At 48.5% G+C, this 23,793-nt stretch overlaps 2 protein-coding genes across 7 annotated transcripts in view; both read left to right on the top strand.

The window, feature by feature from the left end:
* nrg2a (neuregulin 2a) overlaps positions 1 to 14,124 on the top strand; it is a 64,544-nt gene extending 50,420 nt beyond the window's left edge. For 2 of the 6 annotated variants that reach the window (XM_081719252.1, XM_081719256.1), the window contains exons 5-11: positions 1,992 to 2,050; positions 6,002 to 6,025; positions 8,422 to 8,524; positions 8,752 to 8,875; positions 8,978 to 9,108; positions 9,564 to 9,788; positions 10,678 to 14,124. In XM_081719252.1, coding sequence (XP_081575378.1) covers positions 1,992 to 2,050; positions 6,002 to 6,025; positions 8,422 to 8,524; positions 8,752 to 8,875; positions 8,978 to 9,108; positions 9,564 to 9,788; positions 10,678 to 11,359 — 1,348 coding nt within the window. In that variant the 3' untranslated portion in view covers positions 11,360 to 14,124. Of the gene's footprint in view, positions 1 to 1,614; positions 1,692 to 1,991; positions 2,051 to 6,001; positions 6,026 to 8,421; positions 8,525 to 8,751; positions 8,876 to 8,977; positions 9,109 to 9,563; positions 9,789 to 10,677 lie in introns of all 6 variants that reach the window. The other 4 variants (XM_035526994.2, XM_081719253.1, XM_081719254.1 and 1 more) reach the window with 4 other exon arrangements.
* Positions 14,125 to 21,328: 7,204 nt separating this feature from the next.
* Positions 21,329 to 23,793, top strand: epdl2 (ependymin-like 2). Its single transcript, XM_027022690.3, has 6 exons — positions 21,329 to 21,487; positions 21,872 to 21,906; positions 22,023 to 22,157; positions 22,330 to 22,516; positions 22,617 to 22,704; positions 23,621 to 23,793. The coding sequence occupies exons 1-6, from the start codon at positions 21,412 to 21,414 to the stop codon at positions 23,751 to 23,753; spliced, it is 654 nt and encodes a 217-aa protein (XP_026878491.2). The 5' UTR covers positions 21,329 to 21,411; the 3' UTR covers positions 23,754 to 23,793.

The raw sequence follows: 23,793 nt of genomic DNA on the forward strand, positions 1-23,793 counted from the left end.
GCTGAGAGCGCAACGCCCTCGTTTGGAGGGCTAGGGGTTGGGAAGACAAGAACATAAGGGATGAGATGCACTTGACTCATCCAGACACATGCAAGGCTTCCACTGTTACTCTGACCTTCGACCCTAGCAGCCGCATGCCTTTAGCTTCAAACATGTCTGCAGGGGAGGTAACATTATCCCCTCCCCAACTATTCACCTCCTCCCCACTGCCACGTACCCCCGCTGTGTGGGTGTCTGTGTGTGTGTCTGGCCATGTGTGTGTGCAGAAATGAGTGACTTGCACAAGCTGTGGCTGAAGTTCAGTACAAAGAGCTCTTCACTTCCCCCCCCCGTGTGCAATGGCTCCCAGGACCAGGGACGACCCAGCCAGGCCTGCAGCACGCAGATGCCCCGCCGGGCCAGGCTCGTGCCACTACACCCGGCCGCCTTGCAGGGGCGCAGGCCCCGCCTGCTGTTAAGCATTGTCTCCGCGGAGCAGCTCCGCGTGTGCCTGGTATTTGTCACGTGCCCGCGCACCAGCTCGCGGGCGCGCACGGAAGGGCTCGTCTCCACCCATGAACACGCCCCGCGGGAGGGACGCGGCACGGTAAGTGGAACCGAGGCCTCCTCTGCCTCTGCAGAGCATAGGCCGGAGGACAGGAGACGGGAGGAAGAGGCTCAGACGATCTCCGGGTGATCAAAGATAACGCATTCACGCTTTTTTGTTTGTCCTGCAGAATGAAGTGAGGGTCTGGCGGCGGGTGGGAGGGCGAGATTTTGCCAGCGCCTGTCCACAAGCGCTAGCTGAGTTAGCGAGATTAGCACTCCAAAAGCACAACCCGCGTAATGTTCGTTATGGGCTGATAAGCATTGATTTGTTTACCGCAATAACATGAATGTGTATAATTGACCAATGAACGACAATCATGTCAGAATTCCGGGAGCCGTAAACGGAGCGCTCCGCTTCCCCAGCCGAGCGCTGCTTGACGCGAATGCCTCCCTAGCTGTTCCAGCGTGCAAGACTGTGAGAGTGGGAGGGCGCAGGGCGCATAAATGCCAGAATGCATAATGTGCGTGTGTGTGCGCGCGCGTGTGTGTGCGCGCGCGCGCGTGTATGCGTGTGTGCGCGCGCGCGCGTGTGTGTTTGTGTGTGCGTGTGTGTGTGCATGTGTGCGCACGTGTGTGTGTGCGCGTGCATGTGTGTATGTGTGTGTGCGCGCGTGCGTGTACGTGTGTGCGTGCGCGTGTACGTGCGTGTGTGTATGCGTGTGTGTGCGCGTGTGTGCGTGTATGCGTGTGCGCGCGTGCGTGTATGTGTGTGTGTGTGCGTGCGCGCGCGTGTGTGTGCATGTGTGTATGCGTGTGTGCGCGTGCGTGTGTGCGTGCGTATGTGTGTGTATGCGTGTGCGCGCGCGTGTGTGCGCGTGCGTGTGTGTGTATGCGTGTGTGTATGTATGCGTGTGTATGCGTGTGTGTGCGTGTGTATGCGTGCGTGTGTGTATGCGTGTGTGTATGCGTGTGTGCGTGCGTGTGTGTGCGTGTGTGTGTGTGTGTGTGTGTGTATGTATGCGTGTGTGTGTGTGTGTGTGTGTCTGTGTCTGTATTTGTCATCTTGTCCCCCTCTCCTCTCCCCAGATGTCCGCGCGGATACTTCGGGCCGCGGTGTTTGCAGCCTGAGCCCCTGAGGCTGCACATGCCCAAACCTAATGAAAGTATGTCCACACAGAGGACAGGCGTCCCACCGTCTCCGCCGCCTCCCTCGCTCTCCTGGGCGTGGCCCGGGTCTGGCCCCGCCCAAGACCCGCCCTCGCGCAGGCGCCGTGGTGCCGACGGCGGGACGCCTCCGGTGTCTGTAGTGCTGCTCTTGTTCTAATTTCGTGTTCTCTCTGCTTTCTCTCCCCCCCCCCACTCTTCTTTCTGTGGCGTTTCTCCTCTCTTCATCATGTCCCTCTCCTCGTTTTCCTCCTTCTATTTTCTTCCCTCCTTCCTGTGGGTTTGTTTCCTCCCATCAGGTGTCCAAATGACTTTACTGGCGATCGCTGTCAAACCTACGTTATGGCCAGTTTCTACCGTACGTTCATTTCTTCTCGCTGTCCGTCTGCGCTGCATGTCGGAGCTCCTGCTTGTCCTCTAACAGTGGATGCTGTGCTACGTCCTGACATCAAACATCCTGTCCCCCAGATCACTGACCCACGCCGCCTCCATGCTGTGTCTCCTAACGCAGGAGTTTTTGTTCAAAGCGTCTAAAATTGTGTCATCGGTTAGCGTCATCAGTCATGTGCATGATTAGTGTGACTGCATGTGTTTGGTAATGAAGAGGGCCCTTTTCTAAGACCCGCTATTACTAGGTGTGGCTGATTGGTGCACCATATGCTGTGCCAGATAGTTCATTTGTAACCCTGAGTTTGCACCATTGCGCCGCCTAAAAATACATTTAATACAATTAATAACAAATACTAACCACAAATATATTCTGTGCCAAAAATCCCGATGCCTAATATTTAATACAAATATTGGAGTTAATGTTTTAGCGTGGTAAAATAATCAAGCAATTAATTATTGTTTTGATTATGCACTGTGACATGTGCATTGTGCCATTAACAATACCATATTAACAGCAGACAGTAATACAGTTTTGGCAGACAGTCACCTGAGTTAAAACAGTATCAACAACCCCAGAAAACCGAACGTGCATAGCTGGAACTTACTGCACCTATGTGTAACAACGTTCTATAGTTCCTCCATTGTCACGAGTTTAGGCATGAATACTGGACAAAAATGGTCTTGTTAGTCTGAGCAAACATACCAGTGTGTCTGGTGCCATCCCACACACCCACTAAGCGTAGCGGTGGCTCTAATTGGTGGCAATTATGCGTGATCCATAAGCAAAAGACTTTTCCTTAGCGATCGGAAATTGCATTTGAAATGATCGTGGCGGCTCTTCTTTTTTTTTTTTTTCTTTTTTTTTTTTGCGCCGCACTCGCTAAGCTCGGCAGTCATGTGGCAATTCCGACAAGACGCTGCCAGTGTTAGTCGGAAGACTGGCGCCGGGTCCCTCGAGGCCTCGCGCGCTTGATGGATTCCAACTCGCAGATTAGGAGAGGTTTTTTTTACAAAGTCGTCTTCTCATAACATTTTTCATAGTTTCATTCAGGGTATTTTACATACAGCACAACACTGCGGTGCCTGCGATCACAAGTGTGTGTGGCACAAATGTTTATTCACTCCCTAACTCCCCTCTTCAGGGGCGCCCTCGATGTTGCCCCCTAGATCCTCCCCATAATTACACTGTGATGTTAAATATCTCCTCTTCCCTGGGGCAACGGGCTGTGACCCCGCATACTGACATCTCTACCGCATACGTCCATAAACCACGGAACCACCTGGGCCACGCTCAGCGCCGAACCGCATCGTCGTCGCCGTGCCCGCACCGTTTACATTTCCGCACGACCATTTCCGCATGAAAGGGCAGCAGATAAAATCACAGGGGGATAAGCGTATACAAGCCCCCCACCCCCCTGTGAGGATGAGCACCTAAACCTGGTTCAAAACACATTTCCTCTCCAAATAAAAGAATAAAGGCAGGATAATTTATGGCACGCTGTAAAGGAGGCCCTCGGAAATGGCACACATGAAAAGTATAATTTGCCACGAGGCCTGTTATCATGTCGTGTAATGTCATGACGTGGGACTTGTAACAGCAGAACGCTTGCCTTTGTTGGGACGGCCTGTCAAGTCCATGCTCGTCGGAGATGTGTGGAGCGGTGCTCCGAGCCCCATCAGTGGCTCTCGGTTCTGCGGCTGACGGGCGTTGGGCCTCTGACCGGTAGCGCCGTTTAGCCCGGGAGGCGTGGGTAGGATGCCTCACGGCAGGTAGGGCCCCTCGCCCTCTGAGCTGGGACGGTGCCGATGCCTCGAGCACATCGGATTCCGTGCATGGAGCATGACATTTCAAACTATGCAATCCGACAGTTTGCCGAACCTGCTGTATGGGTAATTGAGTTATTATGTCAGTGGCGTAAGTACAGCAGTGGCACTGAGGCAATAGCGCTCCGTCTCCACGGGAGATCCGACTAATGCAATGGAATACGCAGAGGCTCGTCCCGACGTGATGTCACTTCCTCGCTAAGGGCCCGTCTCTCCGTCTGGAACGCTGGCCCCCTCCTACCCGCTGCTGCCGCACTTTTTTTTTTTAGCGCCCATCTGCCGATCAGGGCCGCGTCGTCGCTCTAAACGGCGCGAGTCCGAGACGGCCCCGACACCACCGACGGAGATGAGGGCCGAGGAGGAGAGTGCTACCTGCCAACCATACAGCCCGGCACTGCCTTCACGGCGGGGCCGTCCAGCGGAAAGCGTGAGCGAGCGGTAGCAGCGCAGGCCGGATGTGCAACATTAGCACCCCTCTCCAGTGGATCAGAGAAAAGCTCTCTCAGCCAATCACTGTTGTTATGGGTTTAGGGACTTAACACAGCTACAAATGACTTACAACAGACCATCGTTATCACTGATTAGAAGCCTTAATACAGGTGTGTAGGTATACTGATACAACCAACATGCGTAGCGTGGTGGAAACTCTACAGCACAGGTATAAAGGCTTCTCTGCTGTTAAACACAGGAATAGGTCAGCCTGACACACACAAACACACACACGCACAGGCATGAAGTGAACTTCCTAAGACAGGTTTATTATAAACACAGGCTATGTGTTATGAACACAGAACAGAGACCTGTTTGGGGCGTGAGTACTGAACACCATTGCATAAGTCACAGAGTTCACAGCCATTTAAAGGGGAGACGTAAAAATAAGAATTTCGCATAGATGGGTGTATGGATTCCTATATATATATATATATATATATATATATATATATATATATATATATATATATATATATATATATATATATATATATATATATATATATATATATATATGTATATGTATATGTATATATGTATATATGTATATATATATATATATATATATATATATATATAAAACTAAGATATTCATGATGTTTATGTTGTGCTAGTGTATATTGTGCCCATACATACTGCCCAGAACCCCTGCAATGTAAAATCCAGCTATGCAGATCTAGCACTTACTGAAAAATTTAGCAATAACGCCAAACCACAAAGAACACTGAGCCAAATGGTACGTAAACCTGGCCGGTGACGTCACATTGTGCTGCCATCAACTGTGCAGAGCATGAGCTCACTAACTGATGTCGCAGCGTGTAATGCACTGAGAATACACCGCAATTAACTTGATTAACTCTAAAATGTTAGTCACATTGTTCATGTGTGTAATTCTGCGCCTCATCTGTAACTGTGCCCCAAAGGTAAGATTTGTTTGTTTTTTGATTTGTTGTTTTTTTTTTTTTTGTTTTTTTTAATTGTCAAATGAGTTGAAAATGTTCATCTACTTGTATTGCTGGATTCTTCTTGCACTTCTATACAGGCTTATCGCTCCGTTCTCAGTGAGACATTAACCCTTGGCTCAGAGAGAATATGTTCTCTCTAACAGCTCTATCTATTAGCGTTCCGCCTAAAAACTCGTAAACCCTAAAAACTAACCAGACTGCGTTAAAACAAAAAAACAAAACAAAACAAGAATGCTTAACCAATAACTGCCGAAACCCCATCACCCCAGCGTGTGTGGTGATCATAACTCCTCTCCTGGCCCGTTCTGCTACCAGTTCCACCAGAAAAGCGTTCTAGTCTGTCGGGAAGCGGGCGGCGCGCCCGCCCGCCTGCCTGCCCCTGCACGCTCGTCCCGTGTGCTGTTGACACAACTCACTCGTGCTTATGCGCGCGCACGCAGCTGTGACCTTGTTCCTCCACCCGACTCACCCACGCGTAACGTCTCCAGCCTTCTCACGCCACTCGCGCAGTGCAAACGTGAGCCTCCGAGCGTGTTGGGATGTCTCTCGCTTAAACCTTGTGTCTTATTATAATTTTGATTTCTTTGTTTCGTTGTTTCGTCTTTGCTCTCCGACTCTCGGCCCTTCTGTCACGGCAGAGTCTCTCGGGATTGAATTTATGGGTACGGACCTATTCTTCCTCTGCATTTGCCGCCACGTCCGTCGTTTCTCTCCGATGGACTCGAACGCAATCGAATGCATCGATTGGCTGATCAACCTGTCAGTCAGCACCTGCTCCGGAGAGTGCAGCCCACCCCTCTGTCCTGGCTGCCGCATGAGACTGAGTATCTGCAGCCCTCGGGCCCTTTGCGACCCCACACGTTTGTGCTCGCCGCTCCGGAAGTGCACTTGTACAACCCCCCCCCCCCCCCCCCCAAATTCCTTGTTGCAAATCAATTTTAAGTACCAAATCTGGCATGCTTGATAAACACCTCAACAGGCGAGTTTTGCAAAACAGGTAACAACCGAAGCTGTGTTCCTTTGTGGTTTGTTGCACGTCAGGTTTAACGTTAGCAGCTGCGTGCGCTGATCGCTTTGGCTCGCCTTCTGAGAGGTTAGCATGTCATAGGGGGATTTGCGTAGTCTTCCGCCGCCTGTTATTTACCTATTAGTAAACATCGCTGGTGGGTAGCTTCAAGTGAATTTGTTTGTGTACACTAGAGTAGTGTTAACAGTGCTGAGAGTGTAATTATGTCCCACCTGGCAAGTTCAGACCCAAGCCGTGTGACCTGCTTGTTGTCCGCCCTCGCACCCTCACGCATGTGCGCTCACCAACACGCCTCCCCCGTTTGATTACGCTATGAGGCGTCTCGCTTGTTTACCAGACACCAGATCAAATCATGGCTGCTGAATTATACCAGAATCTTCCAGTGCTTTGACGTCGGATCTGAGTGCGGGGACTCTGGCAGGGGTCGAACGTGCGCTCGGCTGAACGGGGGGGTGGGGGTGGGGGGGGGGGGGGGGGGGGCAAGCTCCCCCAGATCTCGGAAACATTTGGATAAAAGTTGGACGAGTGCTGCAGATACGCTGATCTTCTCCCTTCTTCCAAATCTTGCTGTCTGTGCTCTCTGTGCTGATCTCCTCTCCTATCTCCTCCTCCTGTAGCGTTGGCTCTGCCCTCTCCCCGTCTCCTTCATGCGCTCCTATTGTCCTTCAGCCTTCTCTCCCTGTCTGCGCACCTCCTCTCTGCTGCTCTTTCCCTGCACCCCCGAGACTCCCGACGCTGACTCCTGCTGTAGCTCAAAATTGGACACCGCATGCTGTTTTTGTTTTACTGTCCCTGATCTTGTTTTCAGCCTTTCAGACTTCAAACCCTCCCTTCTCCTGTTGTAAATAGCATGCCAGACTCTGTTAGTGCGTAGAGTTGTTAGTTCTTTATGGCCTTTCTAGATTTGCCTGTTTTCTTGTGTACCGGGCTCTGTTTTCCTTTGAAAATGGCCTGTTTGAGGCCAGGCGAAAACGCCGAGCGGAGCGCGAGGGATGTACGCTCGGCTCGTGTCCTGCACCGCTGAGCCCTGGAGTCCTCTCTCCAGATATACCTTCACCTGCTCTGTAATGCGGAGCACCTCCCAGCTGAGCAGTATTAGATATATACTACATGAGTTATTAGATATATACTACATGAGTTATTAGATATATACTACATGAGTTATTAGATATATACTACATGAAGTGCCCCTAACTATTCTGATGAGCTCCATGTGACTGTTTAAAGACTGTTTAAGGTTTCCAAGGAAAACATTGACTGAAATAAATTATACGCTGTTGTTTTGTAAATCAATTTCAAATTTCTTTTATATTGTTTGCAACATTGAGCATGCTTTATGGATGCCTGATTTTCCTTTTAAAATGCTCTAAATATAATTTGGAAATAGCTGTAAATTAGCCTTACTAGCTAGAGCCCTGACCTGCCACTTTGATTGCATATAGCCTATTATGTAATGTCTGTTAATCTGGAATGATTCACACAGTCAGCTGTAGTATTCTCATTGGCTGTTGCATAAAGCAGGCTACAGATTGGTCAGAATCCGAAATTCCCCATAGTGGGCGAAAGTGTCTGTGGAATCAGGGAGGCAGGTTCATCGGGACCTACAGGGATTCCCTTTAGCGCAGGCACAACCCCCACCACCTAACCCCTGCATCCATGGCAACCATGGCGTTAGGGCTCACACGAGCACTTTCCACTGCTGGCGCGGCCCATTAGAGAGCTGAGGGGTAGGCCCAGACATGTTCCACTGCTGTAATAAAGCCTCATCTCCATGCAGGCCTAATGAGAGCAGGAGATGTGCCCCCAAGGCGAGGGGTTTCAGCAGCAGAAGAGCTTGAGGAACTTTGGCAGCAGGCCTAGGGATTGTGCCCCCCCGGCTGCGGTGGAAGGTGTTTAGGAGCACTCTGGATGTGGGGAGAGGAGGTGGCAGCAATACACTGCAGAGGAGAGGCTCACATTCTCTGGTTGTGTGTGTACGCACGTATGTGTGTGTGTGTGTGCGCGTGAATGTGCGTGGCTGGCGTCACGCAGAGGCGGAGGAGCTCTATCAGAAGAGAGTGCTGACAATCACAGGCATCTGCGTGGCTCTGCTGGTGGTGGGCATCGTATGCGTGGTGGCCTACTGCAAAACCAAGTGAGTACAGGGCAGCACCCGTACCGCCAGTGCACTTCGATAGTCATGGCAGGCAGGCCTGAGTGGTGCAGTGCCCCAGGGTAGCCCTGCTCCGGTACGCCACTGTGAGTGTGTGTGTGTGTGTGTGTGTGTGTGCCTGCCTACTACTTAGTGGGTGCTGTGACTGTTTGTATCTGAGCTTGAAAGCATGCTCCTGCCTTACTGGAGTCGTCCCCCCCCCCCCACAGGAAACAGAGGAAGAAGATGCACGGCCACCTGAGACAGAACATGTGCATGGATCACCCCAACCGCAGCCTGGCCAACGGGCCAAACCACCCGGGCCCTGGACCCGAGGAGATCCCCATGGTAGATGTATGTCCCTCTCACACTCCAGGTGACACCTTGTTCTTTACAGGTTGCCTCTCCTATCTGATAGTGTGTGCGTGTGTGCGTGTGCGTGTGTGTGTGGTGCAGTACATTTCGAAGAATGTCCCCGCCACGGAGAGGGTGATCCGGCATGGGGAAGAGGCAGCGTTCTCCGGCGGCAGCCGCCAGTCTTCCAGATCCCACAACTCTTCCACCCGAGCACACTCCTCCACCCACAGGTGTGTCATTAGGTTCGTCTGTGTGTGTGTGTGTGTGTGTGTGTGTGTGTGTGCGCGCTGCATGCCGTTGACCCCTGCTTAACATGAACAGAGGTCATGCTCCATTTGCCCTCTGCCTTAGCCCTACGTCTGTTTTGCGCTCACTCAACATTCTTTCCTCTCCGCTCCTCCCAGTGTAGGTCGGACCTGGATTTTTAGCCAGAATTCCTCTAGCAGACTCCAAGCAACTTGGTGTGTTTTGCTGTATTCAGGAAATGTGCAGTATTAATATGATCGGGAGGGAGGAGGGAAGCACTGGGCTCAGAGACAGAGAGGCCTCTGTGATTTAAAACACCTGTGTCAGGGAAAAACTAGCAGAAGAACAGATTTACGTACACCTCATGCGTATGGCTTAAACATCTCATTATTCTACCCCCTCTCTTTCTCTCCCCCTCAACCCCCTGCCCCCGAGGCAGACACGAGGAGAGGACGTGGAGTCTGGAGCGGACGGACAGCGTGCTGTCCGACTGTCCCTCGGGCATGCTCTCGTCCTCCGTGGGGACCAGTAAGTGCAGCAGCCCGGCGTGTATGGAGGAGAGAGCCCGCCGGGCCGGTCGCTGTGGCTGCCCGCCTCCCCACCGGCCGCCGTTGCAGTACGGCGACTCCTTCGACTCGATCGGAGACTCTCCGCACAGTGACAGGTGTGCCACTCCTCCTCCTCATCCTCCTCCTTCAGCCATGGCACTGGTACGCATGCGAGCCGGTCACTTTAAGGGCCACAGTGAGACAGGAGCTGACCCACGGGCAAATGGGTTTCCCATCATCCCTGGCCCTGACGCTGAGTTTATACCGTGAGGGGTTCATTAAGTCAACAAGACCTGAACAACACATTATCTCAGGAGGGAGGCAAGGCAGGTCTCCTGTGCATGTTTTCTCTCTCTCTCTCTCTCTCTCTCTCTCTCTCTCTCTATTGCTGTCTGGCCCTAGGCCCCCTGCCCAGCTGTGACAGGCTGGGCCAGTGTGAATTTATCTGCTCAAACTGATCTGTGGCCATTGCTCTCAGTCTCTCTTTACACCTGACGCAGCCGAGGCCACGTGATAAGGCCAGATAAGAGAAATAGGATGCCTGCCTCCTCCTGTCCTGCCAAGACCGAAGGAAATTTCCCTTTTGAGCTGGGGGGAGGCGGGGGGGGGGGTTTAGTTCATGACCCAGGGTGGCGTGACCCAGACAGTCTGCGCGTGTTCTGCCATCTCTGCACTGAGCCTCACGTGAGCGGCCCATGCTGGAGCGTCTCTGTCTCCACTCCCGCATTCGAAGCTCCGAGTGTGCTCGCAGTGCCGTGGCCGAGGAGGGAACCGCACCGCTTACACTGCAGAGTAACAAACGCTGCACAAATTTAAACCAGGCAAGCATCAGCAGCCATGTTGATGCAATGAGCGCACCACACACTTCCCACCCTAACAGGCTCGTCTGCGGGTGACGTGCGTGTTTGGGGCATTGCGCTTCTTCTGTTGTGTCCTCGTGAAAACGATCGATTCATACAGGATGCGACTATTCCGCGTGACCGTCAGTCTGTCTTTCCACGGCAGGTACGTGTCGGCCCTGACCACGCCTGCCCGCCTGTCCCCGGTGGACTTCCATTACTCACTGCCCCCCCAGGTGCCTACCTTCCAGATCACGTCTCCCAACGCCAGCCATGCCGTCTCGCTGCCGCCGGCGGCACGCCTGCCGTACTCGCGCGAGGACGAGCCGCCCCTGCTGCTGCGTCGCTACCAGGTGCCCCTGCACGAGGCCCAACGCCACGAGCCCTACCGCCAGCAGCAGCCCGGCGCCCCGCGACCCGGACGGCCCCCCGCTCCCGCCTCCAGCCTGCCCTCCAGCCCACACCGCCCGGCCCAGGATGACGAGTATGAGAGCACGCAGGAGTACCCCCCCGCCCTGGCACAACCAAAGAGGAGCGGCCGCCGCTGGCGCCGGGCTCGGCTGGACGGGCACGTGGCCCCGCGCGGCTACAGGCCGCCCCGGGACTACGGCTCGCGCAGCTGCCTCTCGGACAGCGACTCCCAGGAGGAGGACGAGGAGGATGGCGAGAGCACGCCCTTCCTCAGCATGCAGAACATGAGCACCCCCGAGCCGGTCACCGTCTACAGGGCCGCCGGGCCGGCCGACACGCGGACTTCCCAAGGAGCGGGTGGGCGGCACACGGCACGCTCCGCTGCCCAGAGCAGACAGACGCTGGCGCGCTCCAAACATGACACCGCTGGCCACTAGACAGACAGCTGCTCACCTGTCCCCCAAAAAACAACCCTGTATACACCTGCAACTATAAGAAATATTTTTATTTTATATAACTAACAGATATTCTAAACAAATGAAATATTTATTTTCATTTTAGCAAAAAGTTGTCTACTAGTTAACAGCAAAGACTTTTTTTATAGGGAAAACTCTATTTATATTTACATTTTGATTTACAGCATAAAAAAGACGTGCCGATTTTTTCACAACTTAAAGAAATAGAGTAATATTGTGGTGCCTTTTGCCGTTGCCAGAGGGCCAGTGGAGTTTTTTGTAGCCTTTCTTATACAGATGCTTCATTTTTATACACATTTACTCTTTTGTTTTCTCTTTTGGGGCTTGTGTTCCCTTGCATTTCTCCAGGTTGTGTTCTCTTGGGAGCTGACCCCCTCCACCCCCCACCCCCACCCCCGTTGAGCTGTGACATTGCCCTCTGCCCCACCCGCCCCCCCACGTCCTCCACATCACGCAATATAAACCACTCTCACTTAAGGTGTATGTTTACAAGAATATTACTCACACAGATGTCCAGTGATTATGTTGCTTTTCTAACAGGAACTCGTTGACAAATGCGGTGGGGATGGGGGATTATTTTTTTTTCCCTTCAGCATGGGAGGGAAGGTGGGTTTGGGTTTGGGTTTGGGTTGGGTTGGGTTGGGGGGGAGGGGCCAAGGAGCAGGCACGGCTCCGAGAGTTATGCTGCTGCCGTCCAGACTAACGTGCATCGCTTCGACTTTCCCCGGTGAGACTGCTGGTCTGCGATTACGGCCTCGCGCCTTCGGGATCGTGTTCTTGGGACGCGAAGAGACAGGAACTGCTCCCAGACCAGCTGTCTCGCCGCGAGACGCTCGGCAGATGCGGAGGCTTTGGGTGGGTGCTCACAGCTGCCTTGATTCCCTTTGGGTCCCTACAGGGTACGGTCTGTTACTAGGGAGCCTTCTCAGTCCAAAGGCTATAGTGGTTACGCCGCAGGGAGGCCCGTGGGCCGGCCTCACAGAAGGCCATGCTGACCTTGGCTGTCGGTGGTAATGGCTCATACCAGATAGCAGAAGTGAACGCGATGTCACCTCCCACACCAAACCCCCCATCCCGCCCCCCCCCCCCCCCCCACCAGCCTCGCCTGCTCTCTCTCTCTCCACCCCTCCCTCCCCTCATCCTCCCTCCATCCAGCGATCTGTTTCGCCTGACGGAAAGTGAAAGTGAGAGAGGGACCGAAGGCACAGCGTCTCAGGACTCCGCCCACCCCCGAGCTGACCCCGCCCACCCCCGAGCTGACCCCGCCCTCCCTGCTTGGTGGAGCGGGAGAGAGAAGGAGACCCTCGCTGCAAGCTAATGGCTGCGTGCAGCTCACCCTCTCTTTCCCACACACACAGGGCAAGGGAGGGCCGAGCACCTCACACACCACACACGCGAACACCACAAGACGAATAGCTGTGAAACTTCCGAGGGGTCATAAAAATGGCAAAATATGCAAACTTTATATTTTTTGCTCCTGTTCAGTGACATTTCTTTTCTGAAAGAACAATAGTGCATTGTATGAAAACTGTGATACCTGTCGTGTGTTTTAGTTCCCCTTTCTAATCAGTGAGACAACCGAACAGTGCAGATTAGCATTATAGCTAAATTTATTATTATTATTATTATAGAACGTTATATCAGCATTATTTTTCATATGCAATTATGATACCAAGCCATGGCTGTGTCTCTGTCATTTTGAAGCCGTCACCGTTGCGTGTTCACCAACGGCCCTTGGTTTGGGTCCAGGGAAGTTGAGCTGGCAGGCCGATTGAGTTCTGCGTGGGCGCAGGATCTCTCCCCTCCCAGTCAGAACGTGCCGCTCTCAGCAGGGTCCCCAGTGTGGCTCAGAGAGTAGAAATCTTCTGTAAATGGTTGCTTTCAGTTGGTTGCCATGTGCTAGAAATGGCCACTGTCAGGATCACCACGCCTTCTCCTTCGGTAAGGTACATCACTAAGACCTCAAATCTGAACGCATTTAACAGGGATGGAGCACACCATTGGCACAGATAAATGAATGCCAGACCCAGGCCAGGGAGGAGCGCCGATGACCATAACAGAACGACATGTTTCTCCCATCGAGAGTGACACCGTGACGAGTTGTAATTATTCTAGTTGAAAAAAAAGGGAAAACTACACAAGGTAGATCCTAAAATGTTTCAGCTGCTGTGGCGTGGCAGCACGAAGGAGTAGAGATTTCCTAAACCAAGAGGTTTTTCTTTTTTCTTCACACCCCGAAGACCAGAAGATCTCCTCTTTGTTCTCAGCCCTGGTGTTTTTGGGTCTTATTCATATGTTCGAGAAATGCGAAACCAGACAGTGCTTCTCTAGTTAGCTGAAATGTGATCCCCCCCCCCCCCCCCCGAGTCCCTCGAGATTCTGACACTTTTGTTTCTGCCGTTCTTCCTCTTGAGTTTGCTCCTCGCTTGAGAAGTTTGAACGCCTCTCCTCTGCATGTCCTTGTGGTCGAGGTTAAATGGGTGCATGGTAAACGCAGCAGATGAGTTTCTTTTCCTCCGAGTCAGTGAAAGTGTATTTCATTTAATATTCAGCAATAAAAAAGAAGAATCTTTCCCTCATGTCCATTCTTGAAATATGCTAGAAAAAAAAAAGAAATACATGCAGATTGTCATAGATTGTAAAATAATAAAAATTGAAAACAACGAACCCACGTCTTCACATGAAACAAATAATAAATCCTTCATATCATTTGAACCTTATGTGCACATATATCTGCTACCGTGGTGTGTGGCTTTTGTCGAAGTGATGGGGTCTCGAATTTTACAGGTATTCCCCACCATCATCTTGTTTTCACAGTGTGTGAGTGACAGCAGTAACAAAGGAGAATGGCCCTTCGTGCTTTGTCATTCCCAGTGGTGCGAATGTGTGACGGTTTGTCTCGCAAGGGCCAAGGAATGCAACAGGATGCCCCATGATGCATCACGCCGGCCCTGCGCTGCACCTGGCACTGTAGGCCACTCCGGGGTCGGTTAGCGAAGCTCACGAAGGTACAAGCAAGAACAAGGACCTGCAGAGGAACGCCACTGTGGGTGTGGGAGGGCCTGGAAAAGATGACGTCATAAACACGTGCCCCGGAACGCCGATGGCGTGAATAGATCAGTGAGCACTAAAGCCTGTGCATGTAAAAGCCATCTATGTCCCATTTCCCTCCAAGTGCTCGTTGGGCTGTGACAACCTTGCGTGAGCGCGTGGGAGACTGAGGCGGCGGAGACAGATGCAGGAGAGAAAAGGTCAGGAAGTGTGTGTATGTCGGGGGGTGGGGTACCTCCAGCTGCACACATCTGAGCTGTTGTTTCAAAGAGGCAACTCTTCCTGTCTCACAAGACATTTCCAAGACGTCCATCTGGCTCTCAGCGTCCACTACGCTTTCCGTTCCCCTCGGTGACCCTGATCAGCTATCAGTTTTTATGCTTTTTACTTCCCTTTGGTAAATGCTGACTTGCCTCAACATGAGGCATGTGCCTCAGTCAGAGCCCCACTGCATCCGGTGACCCGCTTAGCGGTCATTAGATATCATTCTCAATCATTGCATCCAAAAAGGACTTTAAAATACACCAGTAACACACACAATAAAAATACAACACCAGTAATGTTGATTTACTTATTGAGAAAAGGTGAAAACCCAACATTGAACTTTTAAACAGAAGACCTGGATGTCACTTTGCATGGACCTATAGAGGAGTTTGCAGATACTGAGTGTTCTCACCTCAGCGAACCGCTCCGTTCACAAAGCCGCTTTACACCTGTAGTGTGCCTTATTTTTCCATCATTACTGCACTGGCGGGCGCATGCGATACAAGGGTAGCTTGCCGTTTCATTTGACACAATCATTGACACAGTGTCCCCTTCAGAGTTGTAGATGTAGCTCTGGATGCGACGCAGAACCTGGACGTTGATAGCTGAACGAAGCTCTACGTCAGTCTCATATTGCAGTCTTACTCACGTTACTGTGGCAATCTACCAAGACTCAAGGATCTCCAGACATGCTGGCTGCACATAGTTTTTCTGACAAGTAATTAGGCCAAATATTCTAGTGCTGAGAAAATGGGCTCGTTGAGAATGTGATGACAGATATATATGAAGACCCTGAGACGAAGCTCTGTTTTCTGACCCAACTAAGAGTCTTTAAAAGTAACAACCCTGATGTAAATAAAATGGCCCTAACCTCAGCACATGGTCAAAGTGTGGTTTTGTGTCAGTGCATCCTTGTGTGTGTGATTACAATCACTCCCTTGAGGGCGGTAATATTGTGTTTTGTCAGGAATACCCTGAGTTGATTCAGCATCGCTGATTTCCCCAAGCGTGCCATGATTTGCTCTTGGATTCCTTAATACTAGTCCGTTGTACCCGAGTGATTGGCAGAATACGCTTTCATCCAGCCGCATGCAGCGTATGGCAGCTTGCCAGAAAACTGAAATATGATTGTAGATTTCACGTGGAAGTTTTGCTTGGAAGTGACTCCCCACGTTATATCTGTGCTGGACCGCATTGCAGAACTAAAGGCACCGTAGCAACTAGCACCTGGGTAACAGCAGGCAGAACTTAAGAAACATGCTGTCATGTCTTTTCACCAGGAGGCTCGTGTTCTTTCCCAAATAAGACCTGCAGTCCGGCTAAAGGCTGATATGGAGCTGTCTTAGGTCGCTCAGAGATGTAGTGCTGCTACAAATGTTTGCAAAGCCTTGTTGGAAGCAGTACGGACAAACGAACGAACCAACGATGAAGCGAACAAACAGACAGACAGACAGACAGACAGACAGACAGACAGACAGACAGACAGACAGACAGACAGACAGACAGACAGACAGACAGACAGACAGACAGACAGACAGATAGATAGATAGATAGATAGATAGATAGATAGATAGATAGATAGACTTTCAAGGCATTCAGATTATTAAGAATAGATGGTGTGGGCACCATCATTTACATTTAAGGCATTTGGCAGATGCTCTTATCCAGAGCAGTTTGCAAAAGTGCTTTGTCATTTACTCACGGAATAAATGTAGTCAACCAGCTCTAGCAAAACTGTAAATCATGGCGCTTGAGTAACCATGGCATACTTTAACACAGTTACGGTTCTGCTAGAAAGTGCTGAGACATGGTTCTAAAAAAGATATACAGTTTATAGATCGAGCATGTTTGAAAGAGGCCGTTCTGGTATTCCGCTGTGCACCAGTGTGGTAACAATTCCATCGGATACTATAAATGCGCTTTACAGAAGGACTCTTATGGAGGATTTAAAGGTGATCATATTTACAGAATAGGATAAACTGTCGCGTGAGGTGTTTGTGGCACAGAGGCGGTGTTCACATCCACAGTGGCATGTTTAAATCCGCAAAAGCCAGACCTTTGTTGTGAAATCTCAGTCTGGTAGAAGCAGCGATTATTATGTCCAGCTCTACTGTGATGATGTGCCTCTAAAAGGTTCTCCAACAGTGGAAGAACCTAAAAAGAGCTCCGGTGATTCTACCCTGTGCGAGAGGTCCTGAAGGTGAGGCATTATAATCTGGGGGATAATGCCTGCACTTGAATGTGTTCTGAATGTGTTCTGATGGTGTACTGAATATGTACTGAATGTGTTCTGAGTGTGTTCTGAATGCATTCTAAATGATTCTGGACTGTTTTCCAATCTCCTGAAGAAGATTAAGTAATATTCAGTAATAAGTACTAATGAAATTATATGTGCAATATCTGTAATTTAATAAACAGTCAGTTAACAGTGACAGCACTTTGGAGCAATTTAGCCAGGATTCTTCAGGCTCTCTCTAGCTGGACAAATGATATGGCAGTTATTTCAAGTGCAATAAGTCATGTGACCGTGCATTTTGTATAAAGAAATCCATTCTTCCCCATGGGGGAATGAGGAGTTGGGGTACAGTTACATGTATTTAGCAAAACAGAGGAGCCCCCTCGCCACACACACACAGCTACTTTTCTTTGCATCAATATTAGTTAGCAGTTTGAAAGCAGTTTTACTTTAACTTTGGAAGTTCATGCATGTTTCTTGCAAAGGGCAAGAAAGACTTTTTTTTCTATTCTACAGAAACTTTGTTCAGTCACATAGAATGAGATGGTATAGTCTGCCACTTCTAGCAGTTAGCATGCTAGATATCTGGTAAAAGGAGGCTGTGAAATCAAAGAACTATATTTGTGTATTTCTGCTTACCTAGTTTTTTTTACACTACACTAATGAACCAGGTTCACATCAATTACATGACTATAGTGTTAAAGAGGGAAATGAAATAAGAACACAAACTTAATTACAGGGAAAACAGACAGGAAACTATTCATCAGTCAGGCTGCAGAAGGCTTTTCATAGCATGACCATGCATGTTAGAGCATATAAGGACATGTTTTATTTTATTGCCAGAACAAACAAATGGTTTATCACGTGAATGCATCAAACAGTCAAATGGGTCTGTCAGATACTGCACAGCCCAACATTACAAAACAACCAAGCTCGCCAACAGACCACATCAAGTCCTCAGGGATATGTCACAAAGTTTCTTGGTGATCTGAATAACCTAAGCCCAAAATATGAACCACCCACCAAGAACCAGCTCCTGATCCCCCTCCCATTGGACAGTTTTGACCTTTGGATCTGGTTATCTATCTAAGTGAGAACTTCTCTGCAAACCCGCCGCTTAGCCACCGAGTCGCCGCCAATGTCGCCCCCCACCAGCCTGGCACACCGTCCATCAAACGGACTCGCCTGCGCGGTCCTGCTCTGACCCATGGAGAGAAAGTGCGTTTGCATGCAGCCATTGAGCAAAGCGTCCGAGGCTCAGTGGGGCTAGGCTGACGGAGGCTGACGGAGGGGGTGTGGGAGGTGATGAGCGGCACCAACAGTTCCATGGGACCCTGATGAGGCGCCGTGTCCATCAGTCCAACCAGAGTTCCTATCCACATGCCCCCCCCCCCCACTGTGCCGTCCGAGCCGCATATATTACATTACATTAGTGTGGAAAATACTTACACAAATCAGGGTTGGGAGTGCTAGATGTGCTGCTTTACTGCTGAGGCTTTGAAAATGGAAGGAAGATGGCCCACTTCATAGAGACGGCCAGAAGGCTGAAACCTTTGCGATGGTTGCTACTTTAACCACTAGATGGCAGCAATCACTCCAACACTGTAAGCCTGCAGGCCAGCGCAGAACGACTTTCACCTGGACACGTATGACCGTTAAGACATGCCGTTTGTTTTTTGCAGAGGTTAAAGAGTACAAGTGAATTGGATAACCACAGTCCAGCAGAGCCAGATTTGTTGCTCAGAGATAGGAATTTTTCCATTGCTTGTGGTGCGCACAACCGGTCCGACTCGCTTCGCACGATTCCGCAGGGAAAAACCGCCAGACACCACTGTAGAGTCGATAATAAGAGCATGACTAAGTCATAACCCTGCCCTTTTCCCTGGCCTCCTGAGATACCAACCATGGCGTTGTTGTCTTGGTTGTTGTTGTTGCATTTTTAATTTCTAGTTTTCATTTTAACTAGCAGCACCTGAGAACTATGGAAACCAAGCAATGCCTGAACAGAAGGTAGTTTGTGAAGAGATGTTCTCATATGAGGACAGCAAGTTCCTTTCCATGTTAGTTTTCGGAATTTCAGTGTCTTCGTATAAGAACAGAAGGCTCGAGATCCCCAGCCGGTGATCCCAAACCTTCCAGGCCAGACGCATTTCTCCTTTACACACCTGTCGTGATCATTAAATGAGAATTTTTAAATAACCAGTGCATAGCGACATACTGGCTACCATGTACACTGACACTGACGAGAAAAAACACTTATTTGTTCATACAATCCTTTCCGATTGGGATATTTTTCTTCTATATTTGCAGTGTTATTGGAGATGTTCTTTTTTTTCAAAATCAATTGGAAGTGGCACCAATTTAGCAGCACATTGCTGCAGCTTCACATTACATGCACTCAGTGGTTGTAGAGGAGTGCAAAATACCAGCATTTGCCAGGGAATGTTTGCAACTAAGTATTTCATAAATGCTCCATCCACCCTGCAAAACAGCCCGATCACCAGAAATTTAAAAGATATTACTCAATAAAATCATTTTTTAAATAATAAGATATAAATATATGAGGCCTAAATCCTAAATAATTGTGATTGTGTGCTTTCAAGGCACGCATTCTTGAAAGGATATTGTCATTTTTATGATGCTACATGTTATCACTTTGGGGTTCACTCAAAGCAATAAAGATCACGTGGTTTTGGATCTTGCTCTGTGGTCGGCTGGGCTTTAGAAAAGTCAAGGCTAAAGTTACTGGAGAAGTAAACAGCCCAAATGCCAAACTTTGACTGTAGTTAAAGGTCATGCTGAACACTTTAACTAATAACTTTTATTATAAAGGGTAAACTTTCTCTCTCTCTCTCTCTCTCTCTCTCTCTATATATATATATATATATATATAGAGAGAGAGAGAGAGAGAGAGAGAGAGAGAGAGAGAGAGAGAGAGAGAGAGAGAGAGAGAGAATATATATATATATATATATATAGAGAGAGAGAGAGAGAGAGAGAAAAAGAGAGAGAGATATATATATATAGAGAGAGAGAATATATATATATAGAGAGAATATATATATATATATAGAGAGAATATATATATATATATATATATATATATATATATATATAGAGAGAGAGAGAGAGAGAGAGAGAGAGAGAGAGAGAGAGAGAGAGAGAGAAAAAGAGAGAGAGAGATATATATATAGAGAGAGAGAATATATATATATATATAGAGAGAATATATATATATATAGAGAGAGAATATATATATATATATATATATATAGAGAGAGAGAGAGAGAGAGAGAGAATATATATATATATATAGAGAGAGAGAGAGAGAGAGAGAAAAAGAGAGAGAGATATATATATATATAGAGAGAGAGAATATATATATATATAGAGAGAGAGAATATATATATATATATAGAGAGAGAATATATATATATAGAGAGAGAGAGAATATATATATATATATAGAGAGAATATATATATATATAGAGAGAGAATATATATATATATATATATATAGAGAGAGAGAGAGAGAGAGAGAGAGAGAGACTTAACTGTAGGCACTTGACCTACAAAACCCCCTGGAACAGAGCAATCATGTTTCAAGAACGGTTTGCACACACTGAAGCTTGATTCTTCCTGCAGTGTCCTCCACCGAGGAACCAATTCTTTCACTCCACTAATGTTGAGAAGAACAACTTTAGGTTTTAGCTTTAGAAATTTTAATAATCGTTTTTTAAAAGTATAATTAAAGATCCAGGCTTAATGTGTCTCCTTGCACCTGCTCTGCTTTTATAATCAACATCAAAAATCTGTGGATTAAGTGACAAAATGTATTATGTTTCTTGCAATCATCACAACAATTAGACAGGTAAGTGCTCTCAGGTTAGGACTACATGGGTGTAAACAATCATATGACTAGCACTTGAAGTTGAACATTGCCCTCAGTTAAACAAATGAATGAGCCAAATATAATCTCACTGTTGTAAAACTCTGGATTGGCCACTCCAGTTCAGACCTTATTGGGTGCCATCTGTAATTCCTTGTATGCACCTGCCATTAACTTGCACTGAGGATGCAAACATATGCGATATGATAAAAAACAAGCAAACAAACAAAACGATGTGACATGCTTCAACATGAAAAGTAGGAACTTGTCATGATTTTATCTGCAAGATATGTTGGGAGATGTGTGTGCAAAGTGCTATGTGATGCACACGAGCAGAAGAGTAAGTAAACACGGGCTAAATGATCTCAGGTCTGCGTCCCTGAGCCGCTCCGCACTGAGCCGACATGACCAGTGAGGCAAAAGGGAAAACGAGGACCGTGCTGGACGGGGTCGGAGTGCTAGAGAGGTGCCAAGCCGGTGGCTATAAAAGCTCAGGGTGTGTGGGCTCGAGCCGAAGCCCTGCTGCTGCCGCCGCCGTCTGCGTGCCCAGTGTGCCGGAGCTCGTGTGGAAGCATGCGGACCCTCCTCCTGCTCGCGCTCGGCTTGAGCACACTGCTCAGCGGCCTCGCTCAGAAACCGCACCGCTGCAGTAAGTCCGGCGCGAAGACGCTCAACAGCGATCTCCGCTCTGAGACAAATGGCTTCGAAGAATGCTGGAGCATCGGGATGACAACCGAACCTGTAATCACTGTAAACTGGTTATACAGCCGCTGGCTGTAATGAGAAGAAAGACTGAAATACTTTGTTATTATCCATATGCATGTAACTGAATAATATTTCAGAGCAGAACTGAATGTTCTTTGGCAAAAGGCCTTATAACCATCGACACATTTTCATCTTAAATGCAACAGATTATAGAAGTCCATACTGTTTTTATTTACATTTTTTTTTGCATGTTTTCTTTTTAAAGATGGATGTCTCAAATACATGTCTGCCAACCATAACAACTTCTTATTTAATTCCCTTTGCACAGAGTCCCCACCATATCTCGAGGGAAAGTTAACTGCGGTAAGGAGGCCAGTTGTGTCTGGTTTATTGAAGTTTTGTTGAAGCCCCCCTGCCATGTTCCTGTTAAGAAGGTGAGAAGAGCTCTTGTGAGATCGATCTCTCTCTCTCTCTCATAGATCTTTCCAGAAGGGAAGACGATGGTATTTGAGCAGTTCTACTATGACGCATTTGAACAGAGGATCCGTGTTATTGCGGCTGGACAGGAAAGCAACCACAGCCTGCACGTAGACATACTTATGCTCTTCAGAGAGGTATAACTGAGCACTGAGACAAAGAGAGACAGTTTTTCTACAGATAAACCTTTGATCTATGGTCCAGCCATCTTATTAATCAACTTCCAGGATTCAACGCTTGGGAGGTGATTTGGGTTTCCTGAGCTGCAGCAACTACAAAAATGTTAATAATTTGCTCTGCTCTTCTCAGAGGGTCTACTACGAGATCAATTACCAAAACCAAAGCTGCGTTAAGATGCCTCTTAGTGCTGCCTTCATTCCCATTGAGATTCCCTATGACGCCCAGCACAATGCCCAGTTCGTCTTGGGAACCCTGTCTGCTCCCGGACAAGGCCTGCTGGTCAATGACTGGGTGGGATTCATCCCCGAGTATCAGGGTAAAGCCGATTTTATACTGCACACCGAGTGCTGACTACGGATCTATGCTGACCACTGTAGTCATCCTACTCTTACTTTTTCACACTGTGTCTTCTCTAGCCAAGTACTCCATGAGCGTCACAGAGTTTGGCTGTATTCCCATCACCTTCCTCTATCACATTGAGAAAATGGGCCACGTCCTGTCAAGGTGGGTGTCGTAACACGAGCGAAAGGTGGGCGAAAACAGCACAACATGCAAGGAACATGCAGACTGATACAAAGCATCCACACATCAAAAACCTTTTTTCACTATATGGAAGTGACAGGGCAAGATTACTGAGACATATCATAAAATGCTATAAAACTGTTTTCGAGTTCCAGAGTTCTGCTTCCTCTTATTTGTTAACAAGGCATTATTTTGTACCAATGAGGAAGAAACTTGGAATCTTAATTGATTACAGGTGTTTGTGGTATATCAAAATTAATGGAAAAGGCTTTTATACGTTGCACATCAAGCTCCTCATCCTGCCCTAAACCAAGATCACTCTGTGCTTTTCCAGAGGACCACCAAGTGAGTCCCTTATTGGTTTGGCATCGCTGAATTAGAACCGATTGTGCTTATGTGAGAGTTGATGATGAGATGACATAATTATGGTTCACTTACGATCCAGCCTGTGCCCCTGAGGATAACAATGCCATAGAACACAGCTGCAGCACAAGTGCCGTGGAACTGAGTCAAGCAGTGTGGGAGAATTCCTCCCACATGACCATTGTTCAGAGCTGAGGGGTAATGATGACCTACTGGCTGACTGCAGTGTTTATTCTACACTTTTACTGTCAATGTTACACACAGCTGATAAGGACAAAACCATTATAGTTAAATATTAATTTGAAGGTCATAGGGTTCACTGCTAAATTAGGCTGTTTATAGAAGAGGGCGAAGACTAATGAGGCATCGGGTTGAATGCAAAAGTCCTCTGGAACGCAAACATAAGAGCAAAGTAGGAACGCTTGTAGCACTCATTCCGACCAAACCACTGCACCGTAATCCCAGCAGAACATGCACACAGAACAGGCTCTCGAAATCGGATTGTCACTGGGTCTCCCTCCACTTCTTTCCCTAGCTTCTATGACATTGTCGTCGGAATAGAAAATCCTGAAGTCTTCGTTCCCCCGGCGTTCTGTGGCTCTGCGAAACTGGTGGAGCAAACAGACGGCAAGGCGGCAGACTTCTTCACGGCTCTGAATTCAAATTAAAACTCTTATTCAAATTAAATGAGGCCAGTGTGGAAAACAA

This window comes from Electrophorus electricus, chromosome 8 (assembly GCF_041902795.1).
Source record: "Electrophorus electricus isolate QZ-2024a chromosome 8, ASM4190279v1, whole genome shotgun sequence".
NCBI classification, from domain to species: Eukaryota; Metazoa; Chordata; class Actinopteri; order Gymnotiformes; family Gymnotidae; genus Electrophorus; species Electrophorus electricus.